This window comes from Anarrhichthys ocellatus, unplaced genomic scaffold (assembly GCF_004355925.1).
Source record: "Anarrhichthys ocellatus isolate YVR2014 unplaced genomic scaffold, GSC_Weel_1.0 scaffold116, whole genome shotgun sequence".
Taxonomy (NCBI): domain Eukaryota; kingdom Metazoa; phylum Chordata; class Actinopteri; order Perciformes; family Anarhichadidae; genus Anarrhichthys; species Anarrhichthys ocellatus.
In genome coordinates, this window is record NW_022280146.1 from 290,663 (window position 1) to 311,952 (window position 21,290).

At 42.0% G+C, this 21,290-nt stretch overlaps 2 protein-coding genes across 2 annotated transcripts in view; one reads left to right on the forward strand and one right to left on the reverse strand.

Moving 5' to 3' along the window:
* Positions 1-717, reverse strand: part of olfml2a (olfactomedin-like 2A) — a 26,212-nt gene extending 25,495 nt beyond the window's left edge. The window contains exon 1 of the mRNA XM_031876812.1: positions 449-717. Coding sequence (XP_031732672.1) covers positions 449-517 — 69 coding nt within the window. The 5' untranslated portion in view covers positions 518-717. The remainder of the gene's footprint in view (positions 1-448) is intronic.
* Positions 718-3,432: 2,715 nt separating this feature from the next.
* Positions 3,433-21,290, forward strand: part of nr6a1a (nuclear receptor subfamily 6, group A, member 1a) — an 80,940-nt gene continuing 63,082 nt past the window's right edge. The window contains exon 1 of the mRNA XM_031876818.1: positions 3,433-3,701. Coding sequence (XP_031732678.1) covers positions 3,635-3,701 — 67 coding nt within the window. The 5' untranslated portion in view covers positions 3,433-3,634. The remainder of the gene's footprint in view (positions 3,702-21,290) is intronic.

The window sequence follows — 21,290 nt, forward strand, 5'->3', positions numbered from 1 at the left end:
GTGTGTGTGTGTGTGTGTGTGTGTGTGTGTGTGTGTGTGTGTGTGTGAGAGAGTGTGAGTGTTACCCCGGTTTAGGCTGAGGGAGAGTGAGGGGTTACTGGAGTCCAGCAGCTGTATAAACAAGGGCAGCCACATATTACTGTTACCCCACTGGGTGCCATCAAAAGCCCTCATGGGAGGATTACCTTGAATCCGAAAAAATAACACATAGCCACACAACGATCTGCCGGCTTTAGACAGAAATTTTAGAGGTCTGGCTTTGGGAAAATGTTGGTCAAGTCACTTATTAGTCTGAGGCAGAGGCACCATGACACCAAAGAGGTTGAGCACGATAAGAGTGTGATACTGTAATGACAGCTTATTTAGAGATCAGTGACTCCAAACAGCTCCTGTTACGATGCGAATCCTGAAAAGTCAAATCAAACCCCGCCTGTTGCGTCTTCCTTACCTTGCTCTGTGAAGACGCATCCTTACACAAAAGCAGCAGGCAGGCGAACAAGTTCGTGTATCTCCACATCTTCTCTTCTGAGTGTCTGGGCGTGAAGTTGAAAAATCCGAAGCGACAGTCACTGCAATCAGTCCATTAAATAGTAGCGCACTTATTTGAACTCCATTTCCTTTTCCACACAGGGAGGATGATGCAGCCTGTCAGTAGGACTGTGTGGATGTTAGTGTGTGCTGAGGAGCGCTCCGTCTTCAGCTGAGCGCACAGCGCGCTTCATCTGTCATCCGCTGTCCTGCGCTGATGGGAGGGGTTTACACAGCAACACAGTACCGCTGTGTCCCGTCTGTACAGGATCATATTATAATATATAATATACAATATATAATATATAATGTATAATGTATAATATATCATATATAATAATAATAATAATAATAACAAGAAACAATAATATGTATCATCATAACAATAAAAAGACTATTGTAAAATTCAATATAATTTTTTACTTGATCTGACATGTTTAATTCAGTTTGAATAGTGTCATTATGTGCGAGAGTAAAAGTGGGAATGAAAGCAAAGCTCCTATTAGTCGTTTGAAGGGCGTTTGGCGCCATCAGCTGGACAAATATTATTTTGAAAATCCAATTCCACAGTTTAGGTCACTTTGGAGATGTCGTGGGTTGTAAGAGAGTGAAATGCACAACATGCAGCCACAGACCTTCAGCACACAAATAACTTGCATTGTTAATGGAAACAAAATGTCAAACAAATCAAAAAAAGAATGCATAGTGGTGGGATTTACCTGCATGTAATATGGAGCTGCTGAGGCCCTGTTTCTCCTTGTCGCTGTGCAATGTGTCCTCTCTCTATGCTGGAATACAAAGCTCCAGGTTTGCTGTGTAGTAAAAGTATATATAGTATTTTAGGCAACATATAACCTCGCCACAAAACTGAACATTACCAAACAAATGAGATTTTGACACAGGGGCTCTCTTCAAGACGATGCCCTTATTACGTCAAATTATATTCATGCTTAAGCAGTGAATATCACCAAATGATGGAATTATATGTCTAAAGAGAAACCCTAACAATCCTATATTATGTTCTCAGTCTTCACAGCTTAGATTCCCATGGTATACAATTAGCAGCATTGTGTTTTAAGACTATGACAATGATTACCCTTTATGTTATTTTTAGATATAGGAAATCAGGGTAATCTAGGCTATTTACCCAGCAAATCAGATCATCACTTTTCTTAAATTTCTAAGAAAGGTGGGTAAAAGATGCCATGTGACAAACAAGAGCTTTAAAGCACCAGTGTGTAGGATTCAGGGGGATTTATTGGCATAAATGGAATTTAATATTCATAACTATGTTTTCATTAGTGTATAATCAAGTGACACTAAGAATTGTTGTGTTTTCGTTAGCTTAGAGAGAGCTCGATCTGAAGTCTTGACCTGCACTTAAGAAGTCCTTTGGTGGGAAGAGGAGCTGAACGAGATCGATTACTGGTCACAGCAATAATGACAATAGATATGCAAGTACTTTTAGTAGTAGTATATAATAATAATAATAATGATAATAAACTGTGTGTGAATGTGTGTGGAGAAAGAAAAAAAAGACTTGACTGATGTGTGTGTGTGTGTGTGTGTTCATGAGGAGCCCTCTGTGTTTCAGGTGTTACATTTTCATATTAGCGTTTTGATAGAAATCTGCAGCCTCACCACTAGATGCCACTAAACCCTGCACACTGGACCTTTAAGCCTAACTGCTCTTTGGTCCAAAATAATTGTCTGTATATGTAAGATATTTACACATCAAGTCTTTATAGGTGGTGCAAACGTTGAGTACCAATAAAACAAGAGAATGGAATAGATGTGGTTTAAGGAAACTGTAGTGTGTGTGTGTGGAGTCTTCTGATTATGTTTACTGTAGCCAGACAGTTCAGCTGGGACCCTATAGCCTCAGACTGGGCTATTTAACTAGGCCACACAAGTAGCCCCATAACTAGACTAAAGGTGTATGCATAAAATGACAACAACAATAAACAAAACAATAAAATATAAAGTCTATAAACAAGCCAAATATTTCTGTTAGTCGTAAACCAGAGCCAACAATTAGTGCAAAGACTCAAATCAACTCATTTCTTTCTGAAAACTTTCTTTCTGCTAGCTTTTGGCTTGACTTGGTAAAAAGCTGACATGCTGTTCAGATTCAGAACTGGACTCCATATCCCATAATGCCTGCGGCATAAGGTCTATTCACGGACTTGTCACAGGTGTAAACAATACAACCAATGACGGCTGGGTTCCCTTTAGCTGGTTCCAGGTTCCTGGTATGGTGCATGCTGCTCACTGGCACACGTCACCAGTGTTATTGGTAACACCTGTGCATTTCCTCCAACTGGCTGTGTATGTGCTGCCTTCAGGTCCTGTGGGAGAAATGCAACTTTCTAATGTTATTCGATTACACGTCAAAGGAGTAATGCACAGAAATGATTTAAAAGTTGCTTTTATGTAGAATAGGCTCAGTCTTTTTACACTCCTAATTCAAGGAAAGCGTGGGTGTATAGTAGATTATTGTATGGCCCTATTAAAGGAATTCAACTTTACATTTGCAAGACAGGTTGTGACTTCTATGTTTGTGTACTTTCTTAATTCAGAAGTTAATTAAACACTAGAACATGATTTAAATCTGCTTTTAAGCTGTGATGCTAGTTATGTATGCTTTTGTTTTGTTTATTGCTGTTATAATGTAATCTGCCTTTTTTATATCGTCATTGCTTTTATTGTTTCTATGTTAACCATGTAAAGGGCCTTTGAGTACCTTTCAAAGCGCTGTACAAATACAATGTATTCATATTATTATTTAATCAGGCTACTTCTTCTGCTCGGCTGAAAGGAAACCACTATCCTCCTCCCCTTTCACGGTTATTGAACGCACCACCCCTGGGGGTGTGGATCCAGTCATTCCCCGCTGACTGGAATCAGTAAGCTAAATCATGGGACGGCGGTCCGAGCAGTGAGCCAACCAGGCTGAGGACAGGGACAAAGCAGAGCCAGCTTGAGTCACTTCACACTACATTATCGCCATCACCACAGCTGGCAGCTCCACAGCAACAGTGTGCAGGTCTTTGCGTGGCGGCGAGAGGCGACGTCGGGCTAACTCGGGATCAGCCCATGCAGGAGGATGGAGATAGAGAAGAGGACGAATGGGTTCGACTTCCCCGAGAGAAACGACGCTAAGTCCGTTAACGGTAGGCGAACGCGACCCTGAGCATGACCGTGCATGTCCACACGCACATCCCCATATAACACGATGCTGCGGGCCGTGACGGTAGCACACCTCCCCTCACCTCCACAGAGAGCGGCATGGCTGCACTGTTTCTGATCAGCCCTATCAGCTGCACGAGCGTTCTGCAGCCGCCTCTCCGAACTGTACCGAGCCGGACCTGAACACACAGGACAGCTGCAGCGTGAGCTCAGTGGGCTGCTGGTCCTGCTGCTTCATCTGCTGAAGTTAAGTTTAGGGCTCGACACGCTACATGTATCTCAACAAGTGGAGTGAATGCAGTGAGTGGCCTGCGACCAGGTGTGAGAGAGATGTGGTCCAACATGTACGTGCTTTGGTTTGGTCCCGAGCTTTGCATCATGGAAGGGACTGACTTGTTTGCTTGCTTCTTGAGGTGTGAGTGTGTGTGTGTGTGTGTGAGTGAGTGTGTGTGTGTGTGTGTGAGACTTTGGCTCGCTGGGAACAGAGGGCGGAATGTTTTTATTTGGAGGTGGCCAGCCAGGCTCGGGGACATCGTAAAATATGAACTTTTGAACTTGGAGAACGCCCTGGAGCCTTGCATGAGCTTTTTAGTCCCCAAAATGCGGTGTTGGATGCGCTTCACAGGATGGGAAAGATGGGATTGGAGAAGAGGCGGTACGTGGGTCAGATGGGTTCAGAGTGCATTTCAGATTGCACTGTACGAAAGTGTGTTTCCCCCGTTCTGTTGGCTTCCAATTGATTATGTCTTCACATGTTCTATATATTGCCCAAACTAAGCCCCACAACGCGTTGCAGCAGTGTCTGTCCCAGGCGCCAGTCCGGTATCGAGCCCCCCATGCGGGGGACTGAAGACTTATTGACATTTCCAAGATTGAAATTCCTTTAACTCCTCATGCTCTGATCGCACGATGATGGTGACTCGATGAGCGTGATTATAAAGAGATTCAAAGCCTGCACCGACATGTGATGGCTTCCTTTTCTCCATCATTTTGGTTTTTGAAAAGAGAATTCTAATAATTACAAAAAGAGGGACAAGGAGTGTTGTTGTTTTTAATAAATGATTAAATATGTTTAGGCACAGTGTCATTGATTACTGAAACGATTTGTCCATGCACAGAAAATAAACTGTCACCAATTTTGATGATTCATTTTTTAAATTAATTTTGTCAACTTGGGCTTTAGGACATTGTAACATACATTTTCATTGACTATTTTCTGAATTTAAAAAAATAAACAATGAATATATCAATTAATGAATAGTTAAAATAATTGTCGCCGTCCTGCTAACCTTAAATATATATTTTTAAAGAAACAATTCTCTATTAATTCGTTCTGTCATCGCAGAATGTAAGAAAGAATACACAAATAACTTGAGCAGAAATCCCCTCATGGAGTGAACCTAAGACAGCGGGATGTGTTTTGAACATGTTCTATCAGCCCTTCATAGGATTTAATCATTTCAGTCAGTTTGAGTAATTTGCAAACTCAGCATTTTTCTTTTCTTTTTTTCCAAAGATGATTCACCAAATTAAGAGCTCTTATAATCCAAACGTCATGAATACAATTATTTTAATACACTAAAGAAAAGTGGCCCCTTTTATTTTCTAAATGTAATAAACAGTATAGTGAATCTGGGTGAGGAAGACCTTTTACATAATGTAGAGCTGAAGTATGGACTCATAAGTATATTAACATAAACTTTTCTCATCGATTTTAGTAATTTTGTAAAGATAAAAACATTCTATCTTTTCAGTCGAGATGTTTTCATCACATGAAGTTTTGTCTTTGACGTCAGATGTAAACTGCACCAAAAAAATAGGCAACAATCATTTTAATGCTTATTTTAGTAATTTTCTCGATTTAATCGATTAGTTGTTTGGTCTGAAAAATGTCTCCAGAGCCCAAATGGACACCTCGGATATTTATTTTGGTGTCGGAGTAAAGAAACTAACACATTTAAGAAGCTGGAATCATAACTTTTTGTCTTAAGAAATAATCAAATTGATTATCAGAGTAGTTGTGTTAATTTAATAGTGCAACACTTCTTGATTCATCTTGCAGCTCATCAGCATGTTTCTTTATTTTCCTGACACTTTACCAAATGATTCACTTCATAAAGAAAATAGATGAGGCAGCTTTCTGCACATTTCAAACGAGACAATTCAAGTTCTTTAAAGAGGCAAAAAAAAAGCCCAAACACATTATAATAGTCTGCCAATTAATCCGTGAAGAATATCATCGTTAGTTGCAGCCGTGGAGGACAGATGTTACAGATGTTAAATGCAGCTGGTTAACCCATCACTGCCTGAGAAGTGTTGACTGTGAAACCTCAGCTCACAGTGTTGCATAGAAATCAACCAGCTCCAGTTCTCCACATAACCACATTTGAAGAACTTAATTTCGATTGATCTGTGAATTGACCAGGAATCTCTTCTCCCCCCCCCACCTGCCTCTCTGCCCAGTGAAGTGTGCTTGTTTTAATATAATCAAACTGGGTGGAAGGAGCAGAGAGAAAGAGGGAGACAGGTTGGGTGGAGGAGTCCCGTATTTGTTTGGGCCTCGGGGGTTAGCGGGGCCGACAGGCTGAAAGAAAGTGCTTTGTCAGCCCCTGCTCCGGCCGGGGGTCTGTCCTCCCCCCTCAGGGACGGCTGGCGGTGGGTGGGGCAGGGACAGGATGCAACCCCCCCGCTGTGAAGCTTGAATGATGAGCCTGGAGGAGTACAGTAAGGAAGGAGGGGCTGCTGGGAGGGCAGATGTGATCCATCATGTTGTTTTCTTCTTCTTCTTCTTCTTAACTTGACTCCTCCACTATCACTAGATCTGTGTCAACACCAGCACAGTGACAACAGCCCCCCCCCTCACAAACACACAGCAAATGACTGTATTCTAAATAGCTGGAACAAAATGAACTGGAATCTATGATTCTATCTTTTTTTAAAAGCAGGGAAAGGACCCGGGCTGTTAGTCTTCTCTTAGGTTCGATCCTGGTTTTATTCTTCACACATTTAACGGGTATCTTCAGTCTTTGTCATCAAGTATTTTGATTCCCATTTTTAGATGAAATGGAAGTTGTGGAAATAAGAAAAGTATGTCTGAAAGTCTGAAGGCTTCTGTCTTTCAAAGTAAATCCAGCGGTCTCCTTGTGTGTTCTGACACGCTGTAGAATATCTCTACAGCTGATTTAGTTTAATAATACTACATTTTAATGTTACATTTCCTAAAGCTATTTGGCAATGCTTTCTATTTCCCTGATGCAGATCACTCTTTCGTGGATCAAGTGACACCGTCTTGAGTCAGAGAGTGATCCGGCCTCATCTTTCACTCATTTCTTTTCTCAATCAAATCAATTCAACTGAAATAAATAATCCTGATTTCTACTGGTTTCAGAGTGAAACAAGGGTTTGAATGTTAGGACTCCACCTATTCCAAGATAATTTCACCAGATTGAAGAGAATTCCTCACCCAGGCTGATTAGCATTTCAAACAAAGTGATTTATCTCACAGCACGCTCCACAGCAGATGGTTTCACCGTCTAAGACTCTGTTTTGATGAATGAGAGGGTTGTGAAGTGTGTGCTATCCTGTATGTGCTGGAACAATGAGACGGCAGCGGAGGCAAGATGGAAGCTTCACACTAATCATTGGGCCCTGCTATAGATTGGATTTACTTATTTAATTTGTATTGATTATCCAGGTTTCATTATAATGATGCATAAAGAGAAACACTGACATGACGCACAGTGCTTCTGTTCTTACTGCCGGACGAACACGTTCAGAGTTGAAGGCCATGAAATACACTTTGATTTGTTTTAATTAAGAGGATTGATTCATGAAGTTAACCCATTTTTAAGTTGGAATACATACGCTAAGAAATAAAAAATAAAACCGAAAAATTCTTAAGTGCTTACACATTCAAAAAATGTTAAATTATGAATTTGCTTAATAAAAAAACTAGTTCTAAAAAATATTTGAGAATATTTTACTGGACTGTTATTTGTATACATTTGACCAGAAATGGTTTGTTTCCTCTAAATGTAATTTACCTTTCAAACACACACGTTTAAAAATGCACACGGGAATGAAACACTGTTTTCATATATGTTATCATATACTGTATAAGTTATCATCAGTTATGAGTTGAGGACTAAACGGAGGCTGATCGGTTGGTTGAACTTTTCTTATGTCATCGGTTGTTGTAGTTGTTCTCAGTGATTGATTGTGTTCAGGCAATTTATTTACAGAAGTTTGTTTTTACTGTAAGATAATAAAGTGATAGTAGTGAGAGGACCTGATTCGTTAAGTGGCTCGTTCGAGTGAATCAGGAGAACGTTCTGCTCAACAATTTTCTCATCATTTGAATATTCTATTAGGTTTGAACTGAATTTGTGGTCCAGACCTGTCGTGTACTATTAGCCTGCTGCTATCCAAGCCTACGTGTTTCTCTAATGGATTGTATATTTCATTAGCATTTTTGAGTATGAAAACCCTTATGAATACACTTCACTTGACATTATGTTTGATGTTTAGGCTAATATAATTCTAAATGTATCCAGAGCCTAAAGATATCACCATTAACTTAAATTGGCTGTTGATGCTATTGTTCTACAAGATGAATGTGAGCTTGTTGAATGTTTTGTCCTCCTCTTGTCACAGCCATCAGTCACTTTGCTGTGGTGAGATGTTTTTCATACGGAATCATTTCTTCTTTATTTCAGTGACAGTTGGGCCCTCAGGTGAACAGCATTAACAGCTCTGTTGTTTCCATCATTCTTTGTCTTAATTCTGCTGCTGAGGCTGTTTAAAACTGAAGGACTTTACTTTACGAGCCTCTGAAAACAGGACCTCTATATGCGGGCATCATGCGTAGCCCTGTATGCCATTATTGGGACAATGACTATGCCAATTTACAATATTCATGAATGTGCGCTCATTTACTCACAGGTGGCATTCCTCATGTTCACGCTGGTCATTCACACAGAACATGCTCGTCTCTGAGAGGTCTAGAGACTGAATGTCCTTCATCCTGATGCTGCAGTTTCCAGGCAACATGCGTGTGTGGTCTGAATGAAGAGGGTCAGGTGATGCAACCACAAACCGGTTCAGATCAGTTTCAGATCCTCCTCCTGTCTTATCTTATCAGGACAACATTCAAACAGGCCCATCACACTATCGCACCGACACGCGTAGAGACCGGACAGTTTGGGCACTTTGCTATTGAACACTGTGAAATGTCCCTCTACAACGGGCTCTCATACTCTCTGAAGACAAGCTTTACCAAGCTGACCTTTGTTCAACACGAGTGCTGTGCCCTGCTTTGTTCTGTCGTTTCAAGATACTGACTCATTCTTTGAGAAATACTAAAGTGTTTTTTTTTTTTTTTTTTTTTTAATTAATACAATGTTAATTATTGTTTGAACACTAGAACTTTGCACTAATGAAATGGCCTAAAATTGGCAGAATTTTAAACTACAGTTTTTGATTCTTGGGGTTAGAAACCCATTTTTGTTGGTACCAGAAAAGTATTGAGGTTCATTACCCAGCACTAGTTCTGAGAAATCTTTAAACATTTTATGACCTGTATCTTTACAGCAACCACAGACGCATTCGGCTGAGAGTCACCAATTAACACGATCACTTGTGAAACCGAAACACCGGCGGTGTCTCTTAAATGTGTTGTCTACCACTGGACTGATCAAGACTTCTCCTGTTTGTAGCACCCGGTTAATAAAGTCCAACCCCTGAGTCTGTGTCACGGTGGTTCATGTTCTAGATGAACACAGGAAATGTAGTTGGGTCATCTGGTGACTTGTTGCTCGTAATGTCCCGCTGGTGTAACGTTACACGTTAGGTTTCTCCACCAAATCCATGCAGCATATATCTGAAAGTAAATAATAGGCCACTTGCTAATGTTTTCTATCTACTCACTGAAAGCACACGGATGTGGAAAGACGGTCTGTTTAGGTTGCCTTCACCATCTTTGGTGGTTAATGCTGTTGCACAGCTCAAGCTGTTGTGCTCTGCTGGTTTTGGTGCTAAACTGTGTTTGCAAACTTTCATATGTCATCTTTGTTAATAATCTGTTAAAGGCTCTATGGTGGTAAGTTGGTGACCATGGGTTGTACCCTACTTTTCACAATGCATTGTGGGATACTATGAATAGGGTATAAGAATTCTCACTATACATTCGGACAGCACTACAAAATGGCGGCTCTACTCACTGTATGTCGTGAGTGATGTTTGGACACGCCCAGGGTCAGCGTTGATCCCTTTTGGGTTTATGACTTTTGATGTTATGCATGGAAGCTGTTCCCCTTTTTTTTTTCTTTTTTTTTTTTTTGCAATTCATCAAAGCCATAAAAATATCTCTAAGTTGATATTTGTTTAAAAAAAAGAATCCTTTGATAATCTAAAGGTCCGTCCTCACACTGAGCTCAGAGCTCTTCCCCCGAGGCTGAGCTTGTGGTGGTGTTGTTGTTGTATGGACTGTGACGGACACGTGGGGGGAGGTGGCAGTGAGCGCTATGGGAACGGTGACCAGGGTCAGTGGGATGTTGCTCTTGAAGCATTAATGGCCCGCTCTCTGCTGACCTCCATGTAACCCAGCAAAGTATTTACAGCCTCCACTTGATCCATGAGCTACAGGCCGGGCTGGCAGTGAGGCTGCTCTCTGACTTGTTCACTAGATGGGTCCTGGCACAACCTGAGGATGTAGCAGCTGCTAATGAGCTGCAGGGAGGGGTGGGGGAGGAGCGGCCATAAAGCATATCTTGAAGGGGAATGCATGACAGTAAGTATGGGTACAGTGACACTGGCAAATTATCACGCCTCTGTGATATTTAACACATAGCGTAGCCAGAGGCCATAAACGTCTTCAATTTGAATTTGGGTGCAGGGTGAGTTTACAGGCAGCTGTAAAACACTGAACTTGGTATGTAGAGCAGGAAACGGGGCTCTTCTGTTAGCAGCCTTAACTATTAGGTGTCAGTTATATACTTATTTGAAGGAACTCACTTCAGCTCTCTCAGGTGATTTGACTGGTGTATAAATGCAAAGGTCCTTCCATGCTGAGAAGATTGGAATCTGTTGAAGATGGAGCACAGTTCTCACTGATTTATGGACGCAGCCAGGCACCACAGTCATTTGGCAGTCAACAGAAAAGACACACAGAGCTGTGCACAATGGCAAGTTTAACAGGAATCTGCTAAACAGTTACTGTTGTCATTACACACACACACACACACACACACACAGTTATGAGCAAACATTTCCTGATTGCTCACTTGAGTTAATGTTTTTAAGGGCTGTGCACCTCCGTTGTGAACGGCCTGTGGGCGGAGTCTTTGCATCGAGCTATTGGGTCCACTGGTTGATTTATTGTTTGGTCTGTAAAATGTTAGAACAATAGTTGTAGATATGACATTTAGTTTGCAATGATATAAACTAGAGTAAAGCAGCAAATGCCCACACAAGAGAAGCTTCACTTAAATGTTTGGATTTTCTGGCACTTGATGAGATGACTAATGGTTTAAGCAGGGCTTGACAGGAAGAGCTGCCAGATGGCCATTGGCAAACACATTTTTGGTTGGCCTTTAACATGTGAAAAATAGGGACAGAAAACATTCCAAGATTATTTCCCAGAATCAGGACCGACTGGAAGTGGTCTCTGGAAGTAGAGATGATGGATCCACAACCCAAGACTTCAATGCGGAAGGTTTAATTGATCTGGGCTGGGAATCAGCGCAAAGGTCCAGAAAACCAACCATTGAATTGATGAACAAGCAACCGGTGACTTGCTGGATTCATTTCCGAGGGCTGTGTGAGGAACATTCCAGCTGCTCGACTGATGTTTAGTATACCAGGAGTTTAGGGTGGACAGTGGACACGTTAACTGCTCCAAGTAACATTTGGAACGCAAACTACAAAGAATTTAGTTTGGTTTCTGTCATTAAGCTTTTATTCCTTCGTGCTATATTTTCATTATTAAGCTGATAAACAGCATAGTATCTTAATTACTCACTCAATATAAAGTGATTAAAAATGGCATCCATGTTTTCAGTTTGGCCAACCAAACGCTGATGTCGGGTTGTAAGTGTTGAGCCCTGTTCATCTGAGCTCATTTCCTCAACACTGCACTGAGTTTGTGCAGAATAACTGGTCTATTTACATAACTCTCAGACCAGTTGGATTGAGAATGCTGCTGACACTTTAGTGTCAAGCCAGGCAGAAGGGGCGGAGCCTCTCACAGATGGACAGCTGTAAGTGTCTGCTACATTCTTAGTTGAAAGTTGTTCAGCAAATGTTTATTATTTCATTGGAACATTGTGAAGTTCATGATCTCTGCTCGCAAACTGCAAGAGAAGTCTGTTCACAATAGTGAAATGACGTTGTAGGATGATTCATGTAGAGTGTGACCAGAGTAAATCCATTGAACCGTGCGCCTTATAGTAACTGGTGACATTTACTGTGATCTCATTATCCACACAGAGGGAGGGCTTCTAAGCTGCTGAATAACAGGACAATGAGACTTTCAGTTTGCAACAATTGTTTAAAAGTTACAGCTATAGATCCAATTTAACAGTGACCCATAGTTACTTGACATATTACAGATGACTTCATGTGTTTGTACCTGCCAAAATGGGGAAACCTGGAGTCGAGACTTGTTTTTCACAAAAAATCCGCCAACTTTTTCAGGAGAAAGAGACCCCTTTCTGACAGAATTCACCTAGATTTGACTTCAGTGTTTCTCCCTGACACAGCCCTCTTGATGAACAAGAAGTGAGATGCAGCTGAATGATCGCAGCATGGTGACCCCTGGTTTGTTTTTTTCTTTTCGGTTGGTTTTGTAAGATGATTATTATCAGATGGCTGCTTTACGCCTCAGTCTGCACAGTGCAGTGCGCTGGCTCGCTCTGTGAGGTAGTAAAACTCTGACCTCTGGTATGATGAAAGGGAAGTTGCTCCTTTGAGCGTGTCAAGTGGCGGTGACGGAGCCCCCACCCCTCTGACCACAGCGTGACCCTCAGCCCGACCGGCCGCCCGGATTAGCGCGGATAAAGACATACATTCATTAGCTTAACACGACATACACCGATGACTGCACCATGAGAAAGTGTGAGGCCTTCAGCCCATTGTTTGATCCTGAAGGCAGCATTATGGCCGTCAATGTAGCATTAAATAAAGAGAGGACTGAACTATAACCCTCAGATATCCGTCAATGATTAGTCGTATTTTCAGTAAAAGAGACATTTATGCTTTAAAATAAGATTAAAAAAAAATAAAAGCCGGTTCTAAGTCGTGGGCATTATTTTCTATGCATTACTCCAGTATCTAGTGGAGTCTCCTTACTTCCATTGGATGATTGTAATGTGGCCCATGGTGGCTTATTTATCATAGATCTCTAAGTACACTACAAAACTATTAAGTCAAAATATTATTTCATATCGGTTACTAACTTTTTGGATTTCTTCCTCTTTTTTTTTTATCTTCAAAGCTGAGTTTGACTTATCGTTGTTTGACTTATCGTTGGAATCCGTGAAGGAAAACTTCAACATTTTGGAAAATGCATATATTGGCTCTCTTTTTGAGAGTGAGATGATAAGAAAGATGCATAAATGTCATGTCTGGCTCTGTCCCACGTGAAACAATCCTCCTACTAACACGTTGGTTAAACCTGTTCACTGACAGACATGTCGACAGAACAGTTTGAGGTTCCAGGGGGAGATCATCCATCTACCGAGTATTTCTACACAGCCTCTCCAGTGTGGGTTGTAGTGCTGGGTGGTACGACCAGAAATGTGTATCGCGGTATTTTTAACATTCTGGCAGTTTCACGGTATATCACGGTATTTCTTTTTTTCCTTGACTGTTTTTATATAGGTTTATAGTGGACATACCTTGCATAGCTGGGTCGTTATTGCGTTCGTAATGTCGCTCTGCCGCTTGCTTTTCTTGTCATATGCTGCCTCGAGCTAATGCCTCTTCAAGCGATGTGTGACCCTTTGGCTTCACTGTTTCACTCACGTTAACGTTACCGGTTGACGACCGTAATCGCACTGTTGGTATTCCAACCCATGTTTTCTGCTGAGGTGATGGAGTAATTAGTTGCTCGTGTTACCACCAGCGTCAACAGTGGCTCGACACACTTTGCAATATATAGTCTTTTGGACGTCTGACTTTTTAAAACCAAAACACTTCCAAACTGCAGACCCAGCTCCTCTCTTGGGCACAGACTATACCGGTGCATCTCCGGTCTGTCGTTGTTCATCCTGCATCGCTCCTTTCTGTTCGTTAATGTAACGTTACTGTAGAGACGGAGCCTCTCCCAGCTGTTAGCAGACTGTTGTGCTAGCTGGCTAGCTAGCGAGCGAGCTGTACCCAGCATGCCGTTCGGCGGTGTAATTTTATAAATGTACAATTATTAGTGTTACAAATTGTTTATGTGTCACAAACTGTTGTGTCATGGTGTTTTGTCCTGTTAAAGAGCGTTAGTTGTGGGTTATTAATTGTTATAACCATGACTAGGGTTCCCTCTCAATACACTTAAGATAACTAGCTCGCACCGCCCTCAGCGGCGAACAATATATTCTGCTGCCTGTTGAAGAGTGACAGCAGTTGTTTCGGCTATGCACTGGTATGGCGGTGTGTGAAAAATTGATATCATACGGGAAATTAAAACTGGTATACCGTCCAGCACTAGTGGGTTGCCAGTTAACTGTTTCGGTCTCTTTACAGGCACAGTGCTGGCAACCCCGCTGATAACAAGACTACGCCTGGTGGGTGTTCATCTAGAAGTAGTGGCACAACACAAGTCCTTTTTAAAAGCACATACTGTATAGTCTGTGGGTAAGGATGAAAAAATGTGTTCGTTAGTGAGGTGCTGAGTCAGAGCTCCTCCAGCTCTCTACGTCACCCAGAGACATGAGACTGATATCAACCCTCTCACTCACAAGAAAGCAGATGAGTTGTTTGTTCCCAAAATGTTGAAGTATAGTTTTAGAGATAAAGTTCTGTGGATTCAAAAACCTCTGAGCAACATGTTTGTGGTGGTGGATTTAGCACAGCTCAAAGGTTTAAATTACATTTATTAGTCTGCGTATCTTATATCATACAGGTTTCAATCAGGCTGAAACGCTGGTTAATTAACTCTGTTCTGCATATAGAATATGTGCACACGTTTCGGGGGTTTATTTTAGTTATATACCTCTGAAAAAGCTATAAAGACAGTAAAATGCAGGGCGCTTCAGAGTCTTAAGAAAAGCGTTAAAATATCTGAATTGATATTATCAATCTCACCATAAATATATTAAGTTCAGTTTTACAACTCCTCACAAGTGCTGATATTTCCCAATGGTGAGTTTGAAACCCTCCCTAGTCGTACGTGGCTCAGTCTCCGTCACTTCCTGGTGATCACACTGAGTAAAGCTGCTCGTCAAAATGTGAGCTGGAGATCTGTGAACTCGAGCGGTGCTGCGAGGCAACACCTCGGGCCTGAACCAGCAGGGAGGACAGAGCAGACATTGTGCTGCGCTGTGTTACACACAGAGGTCAAGGGTCAGATGTAGAGGTCAGAGGGACGACCGCGGAGCAGATTGTGAAGCCGACACTCAAGTTCCTTCACAAGCTGTCATACGCAATATCCACCATTAGGGCTGGGCCGTCGGCCAAAGTCTTGGAACACGATGCAGGTCATTAACCCTCATGACGCGTGTTTAGGTCATTAAATACATATTCTAGAGGAAGTAACCAACAGCTAATGAATGCATTTCACAGGACGGGTAGACATTAAGGTCCACAATCATTTTTTGAATTATTGAATCTAGGTGCATTCATAACGTCGCTGATTATTCTCTCACTGGTTATAATAACTTGCGTTAGCTGTCGAGTAGTTTTTGTTCTAGTTTTAGACCTGCCGTGTTTACATTCGGGGTCATTGCCATGGGCATGTAGTGTGATGGCATCAAACAGTCGTGTACATTTATTATCTATAGATTCTTTATCTGTTAACCGCTGTATGTGGTCCAGCAGAGATACGGTTTCTACATAAGCAGCCACAAACAACACCCGTTAACACATTTGTGTGTACTGTAGACTGTAGTGTGTTTCAGGTGATGACATCCTTTATGCCTGTAGGGGGACTTTCCTAGGAGCTCCTCTTGTTTTGGTGGAGCTCAGTCTGAGAATGTTTCTGCATGTTGTGCCCTCTCAAAGCAAAACGGCTGTTTGCTCCCACATGCAAGGCTCGGAGCGTAAAGCGGTGTCCAGTTGATGTGAATATTGCTCTAACGCAATCCGCAAGCTGGCTTTACGACGTCACGATCGAAGGAAGACATGAGAAGACATTTGTACATCGTCATAAGGCCCGATCCACCACGGGGAGCTGAGAGGCTCTGAGCCAAAGACAGACCGTCAATCAGGACCCAGTCTTGTTATGGTGAGGAGGGGCTCATAGAAGTGGTTGTAAGGAGGCTCCAGTGTTTGATTCAAGGTTTACCTGTAGAGGCAGTGGGAGGTAGCACTCCTCTCACATTCAGCAGGCCGTTCACGCCCACTGGAAGCAACATTGACCCCATAAAGGCACAATAAGGCCTTGATAGCAGCCAGCTAGATCGAGTGATCCAGCAGCAGGTGGTCCTGTAGCAGCAAGGTCTCCCCTCTCCACTTGGTTATATACCCATCTGCTCCTTCAAGGCTGTCTGAGGCAAACTGAAACTCCTTACTGTCATGCTTGGGTGTCTCCGCTGGAGGGGGGATGGATCGAGTGGTGCCCAAAGGGTAACGCAGCCCTCTCTGCTCTGACCTCTCGGAGAGCCACAGAGTGAAAACAATGATCTGTCTGTGGCTGCTGCTTCCTCTCATCCATCGTACAGTCGGGAGGGCTGATTGATTGAGTGATTAAGTCGGTCACATAACGCACGACTGTAATCTTACAGAACGTTTCCGAACTGTGCTTTCCTCAGTCTATCTGCTTACACACACAGACAGGAAGTGTAGTGAGAAGATTGGCGCATGTTGAACCTGGGATCTTCATTGTTTTTATTGTTCATGCTCGTTACCGACACAGAGCTTCTGTAGGGCCAACATTTCAAGTTCGTTAATGTCATGTGATTGTAATCTGGGTCAGGTGTGTTAAACAAAGTATCACAGACCTCTGCATTGTATCCTCTGTGCTTTGGGAAGTGACATATTCAGTGATGGACAAGAACACCTTAGATGAGGAATCCAGGACAACAAATGTTGTAGCGCTTTTCTAGTCTTCTGACCACTCGGGTTTCTGCTAATCAAAACACAATCGAACAAAACTTCCAAAACACTGTCTCTTCAAACACGATCATCATTTGATTCACTTCCATTGAGGTGGAGGCAGAAATCTCAGACATATGTCAAAACCTGGACAAAGGTTATTAAAACAAACCTGGACAAGACACATTATTTAAAAAACAAATGTACATTATATATAAAAGAAACAGGAAAACAACACTAGACTATTAAAATCAGGAGGTTCATAGTACTGGTGCGGCTCTGCCATGAAGTGCCTTGTATGTGATTCAAAGACTTGTTCAGAATGTTACAAATGAGGATTCTAGTTAAAAGTCACGCTGCCAAGTTTTGAACAGACTAAACAATTGAATTTAAAATGATTTCTTAACACATAAACTCATTTTGATGTAAAAAAAAAAAAAACAGCAGTTCATATGGAAAGAGTTGTTTCTCGTCTCTATTAGCTCCTACAGCTCAGTCAAAGTGCGACCCAATATCCCATTAATGGGTTTATTCACGGAGACGGGGAGACTCAGTGGGGGTATCGGAGGTTCAAAGAACCAGTTTGGCCTCACTAATGCTTTAGTGGCCAATAGCCAGGTTACTCACTGACTCCTCTGGCTACGTCTCCGTCATCGTTTCCCCTCTGTGTCCCGTCCGCTGTCTGGAGCCCGGCCTGCAGTGAGACATGTGATGGATGGTGGCCGTGTGGTTTGTAGTGCTGAGATAAGAGCGGGGCTGGCCCAGGGGCCGGCCAGCCTGGCAGGTAGAGGCCAACCTACTCAGATAACAGGCTGGCGTTGCCCTCCACTGGCCATGCGGAACCCCAGCCATCTGGGACAGAAGAGCGGGACAGTGATGGGCTGATATAGGGGCTGCATGGATGTTGGGAGGGATTCCGAGGCAGTGCTAATGGCTTCAGGTTGAGGGTTTCAGAGGTCGGGGGACTTCAGTATCTGTTGCATGTACATAAGCGATGAAGCCTCTACAATACATTGTGTTTCTAGTAAGGAACGTGGCTCCCAGCATCGTGTAGAGACTCTACCACAACTGTGTCAGAGCTAAGTTAGTTTGAACCACACTATTGTAGAATGTATTTCAAGAAATTTTAGGGATATTTAATTTTGTCTTCTGTGTTTCACAGTAGAAAAGCTGCTCATGCTGCCTGTGGTATCAGGTGTCTGTTTGTTGATTTACATTTTAAATCTTAGATTTTGTTCACTCTTAATTAATTATTTAGTCTTTAAATACATTGAAAAATGCCATTTTTCAATGTATTTACTTGTTTTCACTAAACACTTTAAAACTTAAAAAAAACGGACTATATATACACACACACGCAGTTGCAGATTATCAACTAATCATTGCAGCTCCAGCCACCATTCATTTTCTATTTTTCCTGTGAAAATATTTAGTTTTTTTTTTTTTTTTTTTTTGGGGTATTTATTCCAAATCCAAATTGATGGTCTAAAGATGGAATATGCTGTCGAGTCTGAAAAGGCTTCTGGAACAAAATTGTGACTTTGTACTACATCAACAATTAAAAAGACAAACCTAATTGATGGCTAAATTGATAATGAAAGTAATCAATAGTTAAAGACACTTTACTTGACTTGTCTGTCAACGCTTACTATGATACGCTGACGGGCCTCAATCGGCAAACACGTCCCAGATAGGTCCTCAGAAACATTTGTTCTTTCCAACCAAAAGTATAAAATATTCAGTTTATTATTGTGTATGACAAAGAAAAGCATCAAATCCTCACATTTACGAAGCAGAAAGTTATTGGAATTAGCTTTAAAACAATGAAATGAAGTGATTCTCAAAATAGTTGAGTCATATTTTTCCTGTCGGACTGTATCACGAGGCACGGATTACAGTTTAATGTATTGCGATATTTTTGAAAACTAATTTGAGGAAAACTGACGGTATAAAGAAAATACTAGCATATGCATACAATCTGAATAAAACCAAAGTTTTTATGCAATGAGAACAGTGTGATTGTGTTTATCACAGTCCCTGTAACATCCAGCGTCATACAACAACTCTTTGTGCAATCTGAGTCTCTGTATGCCACCAATCTTTACAAACGGTGCAAACTACACATTTAAAATCAATAGTGTTTTTGAGAATCAATACAGTAAGTGTGCCGGATTTCTTCTGCCCTTACTGACTGTTTCAGCTCTAGACCCCCAAACCTACTTTTAACCTGACTGATATTTGAGACGGTACTGTAGGTACAGATGCAGTACTGAGCCGCTGGTGCTAAATACCATATTGGGCATGCATAGCATGTTTCTATCCACGGAGTCGGAGGGGGCAAGAGTCGGGATGTTGTTTTGATGGGGAGCTGGTTGCAGAGGTTTTAGAGGTGAAAGGTTAAAGATGCAGCCTTTCTTTGTCCACACACAATGGGCCACAGCAGAGCAGGCTCCGGCTGTATTGGCCGCTGCTGGAAGTCTTCCCGGCCTCGGGCTATAATGGTCAATAAACTGTCATGAGGATTAGCAACAGAGACCACACATTGGAGAGCTCCATTCTTCTCTAGTGCTGGTCCATTGTCAGCGAGCATTGCAGCCTTGGTGTATGGACTGAAACAAGGCCTAACCCTGATCCCAGAAATGCCACGATTAAGAGCTGACCAGAAAGCAGCGGAGAGAAAATTGTAAAATGATATGTGGGAGGACTGACTGACCTCAGTGTGTCCTTGGACAGACATCAGCTTTCTGTTGAAAGATCATTTAAATGGAATGCTGACCATTTTCCAAAGCAGTGTTTCCAATTACTATGAACATTGTCTTGTAGTGAGAGGAACCATGAGAGCATTAACACACAACACTAACATATCTTTGACTAAAGTAGAAGCAGACATGTTCACTGTGATGAATTATGTCACACTAGTTTTAAGTCTTTACAAATAGTTTCCACACAGACAAGACAGGAGAGAACCTTTTTAACATTTAAAGGGTCCGTACTAACAAACCACAGTGACGCGTAGAGGCTTATTGAAGCGTAGAGGCCAGTGACCAAGCGTCTCTGTGACGAGTTGGGAGTGAGAATGTGTTGGTCGGTTGGTCTGCTCACCACTTTGGTCCAGACTGAAATCTCTCAACAGCTAATGATGACCTTTGGAGATCCCTTGATATTTTCAAGTACCTGTAAAACTAATACCTCCAACTAAATGTTTTGTTTGTTGATTGATTGAACGTGAAAGTGTTGTTCATAGTCCCTCATGGCACAATAGTGTGAGCCTCAGCAGATGGTGCGCAAGCTGCGAGGACACACAACAGATCTGTGCTCAATGCACTCTTTGTTTGTTGCATTATTCTTCGAAACGCCTAAATGTGAAGAAGTAAGAAGACAACCAGTGTAACTGGCAAAACACCATAAACCAACCTCCACAATAACGAGAAGATAATGTAATTATCTGTACACTCCTATTCATGGACTACTTTATTGCCTTTGTACAAGCCCTGCAAAGAACGACTCTCATTTAGATTGTTTAAACCTCCGGTTTCTAAAGCGTGGATTGACCTTCTTTGTAAAATCCCTAGACATGTACATGTCCGTATACATCAGTGACTCACTAATGGCTTTAAGGAACCAAGTAAAAATGACCCGATCAATTCCTGAATAACACTTCAACCTGTAATCTATAAATGTGTACCCTTAGAACACATGCGATCAAAAGTGCACCGAAGGTGGAATTTAACAGACTGAATATACAAACCCGCAAAACAGACCTAGAAACCGAAATGTTAAAAATGTAAGCCTGAAAGCACAGACCTGACACAACAACTTTAAACCTGAAGCTTGCAGGTACCAAACTTTATTTTTAAGCACTCCTTTTTTCATTATGCTAAACGGCAGCATATTAGCATTTAGTGCAGTCTCAGACTAGCTAGTGTCGCTACAGACCGCTACGTCCTCTTCCACTGCATGGTCCTCTTCTCTATTGGTTTCCACAGCAGACGGTACAACCTCAGTGTGGGCGAGATTGTCAGCTGATCGCTGTAGCGACGCCGTGTGAAACTGCTGTGAAATCATCTTCTGTGGGACACTCTCTGAATTCTTTCATCAGTAACCAAACGCAGTGATTTGTGCAGCGGCCTGTACGGCTGCCATTTTTTTGGAAACCTGGCTCAAGTGAATAGAAACAAACTGCAGTCGCTACTGATGTTAGCATGGCTATTTAATGGCCACGTGTGTGTTGGAACAGAGCCTGTGTGTGTCGGTGTATGCTCCAGGGAGAACATATGCTGGTGTTGACTGTGGGGCAGGGGTGTGTGTGTGTGTGTGTGTGTGTGTGTGTGGGG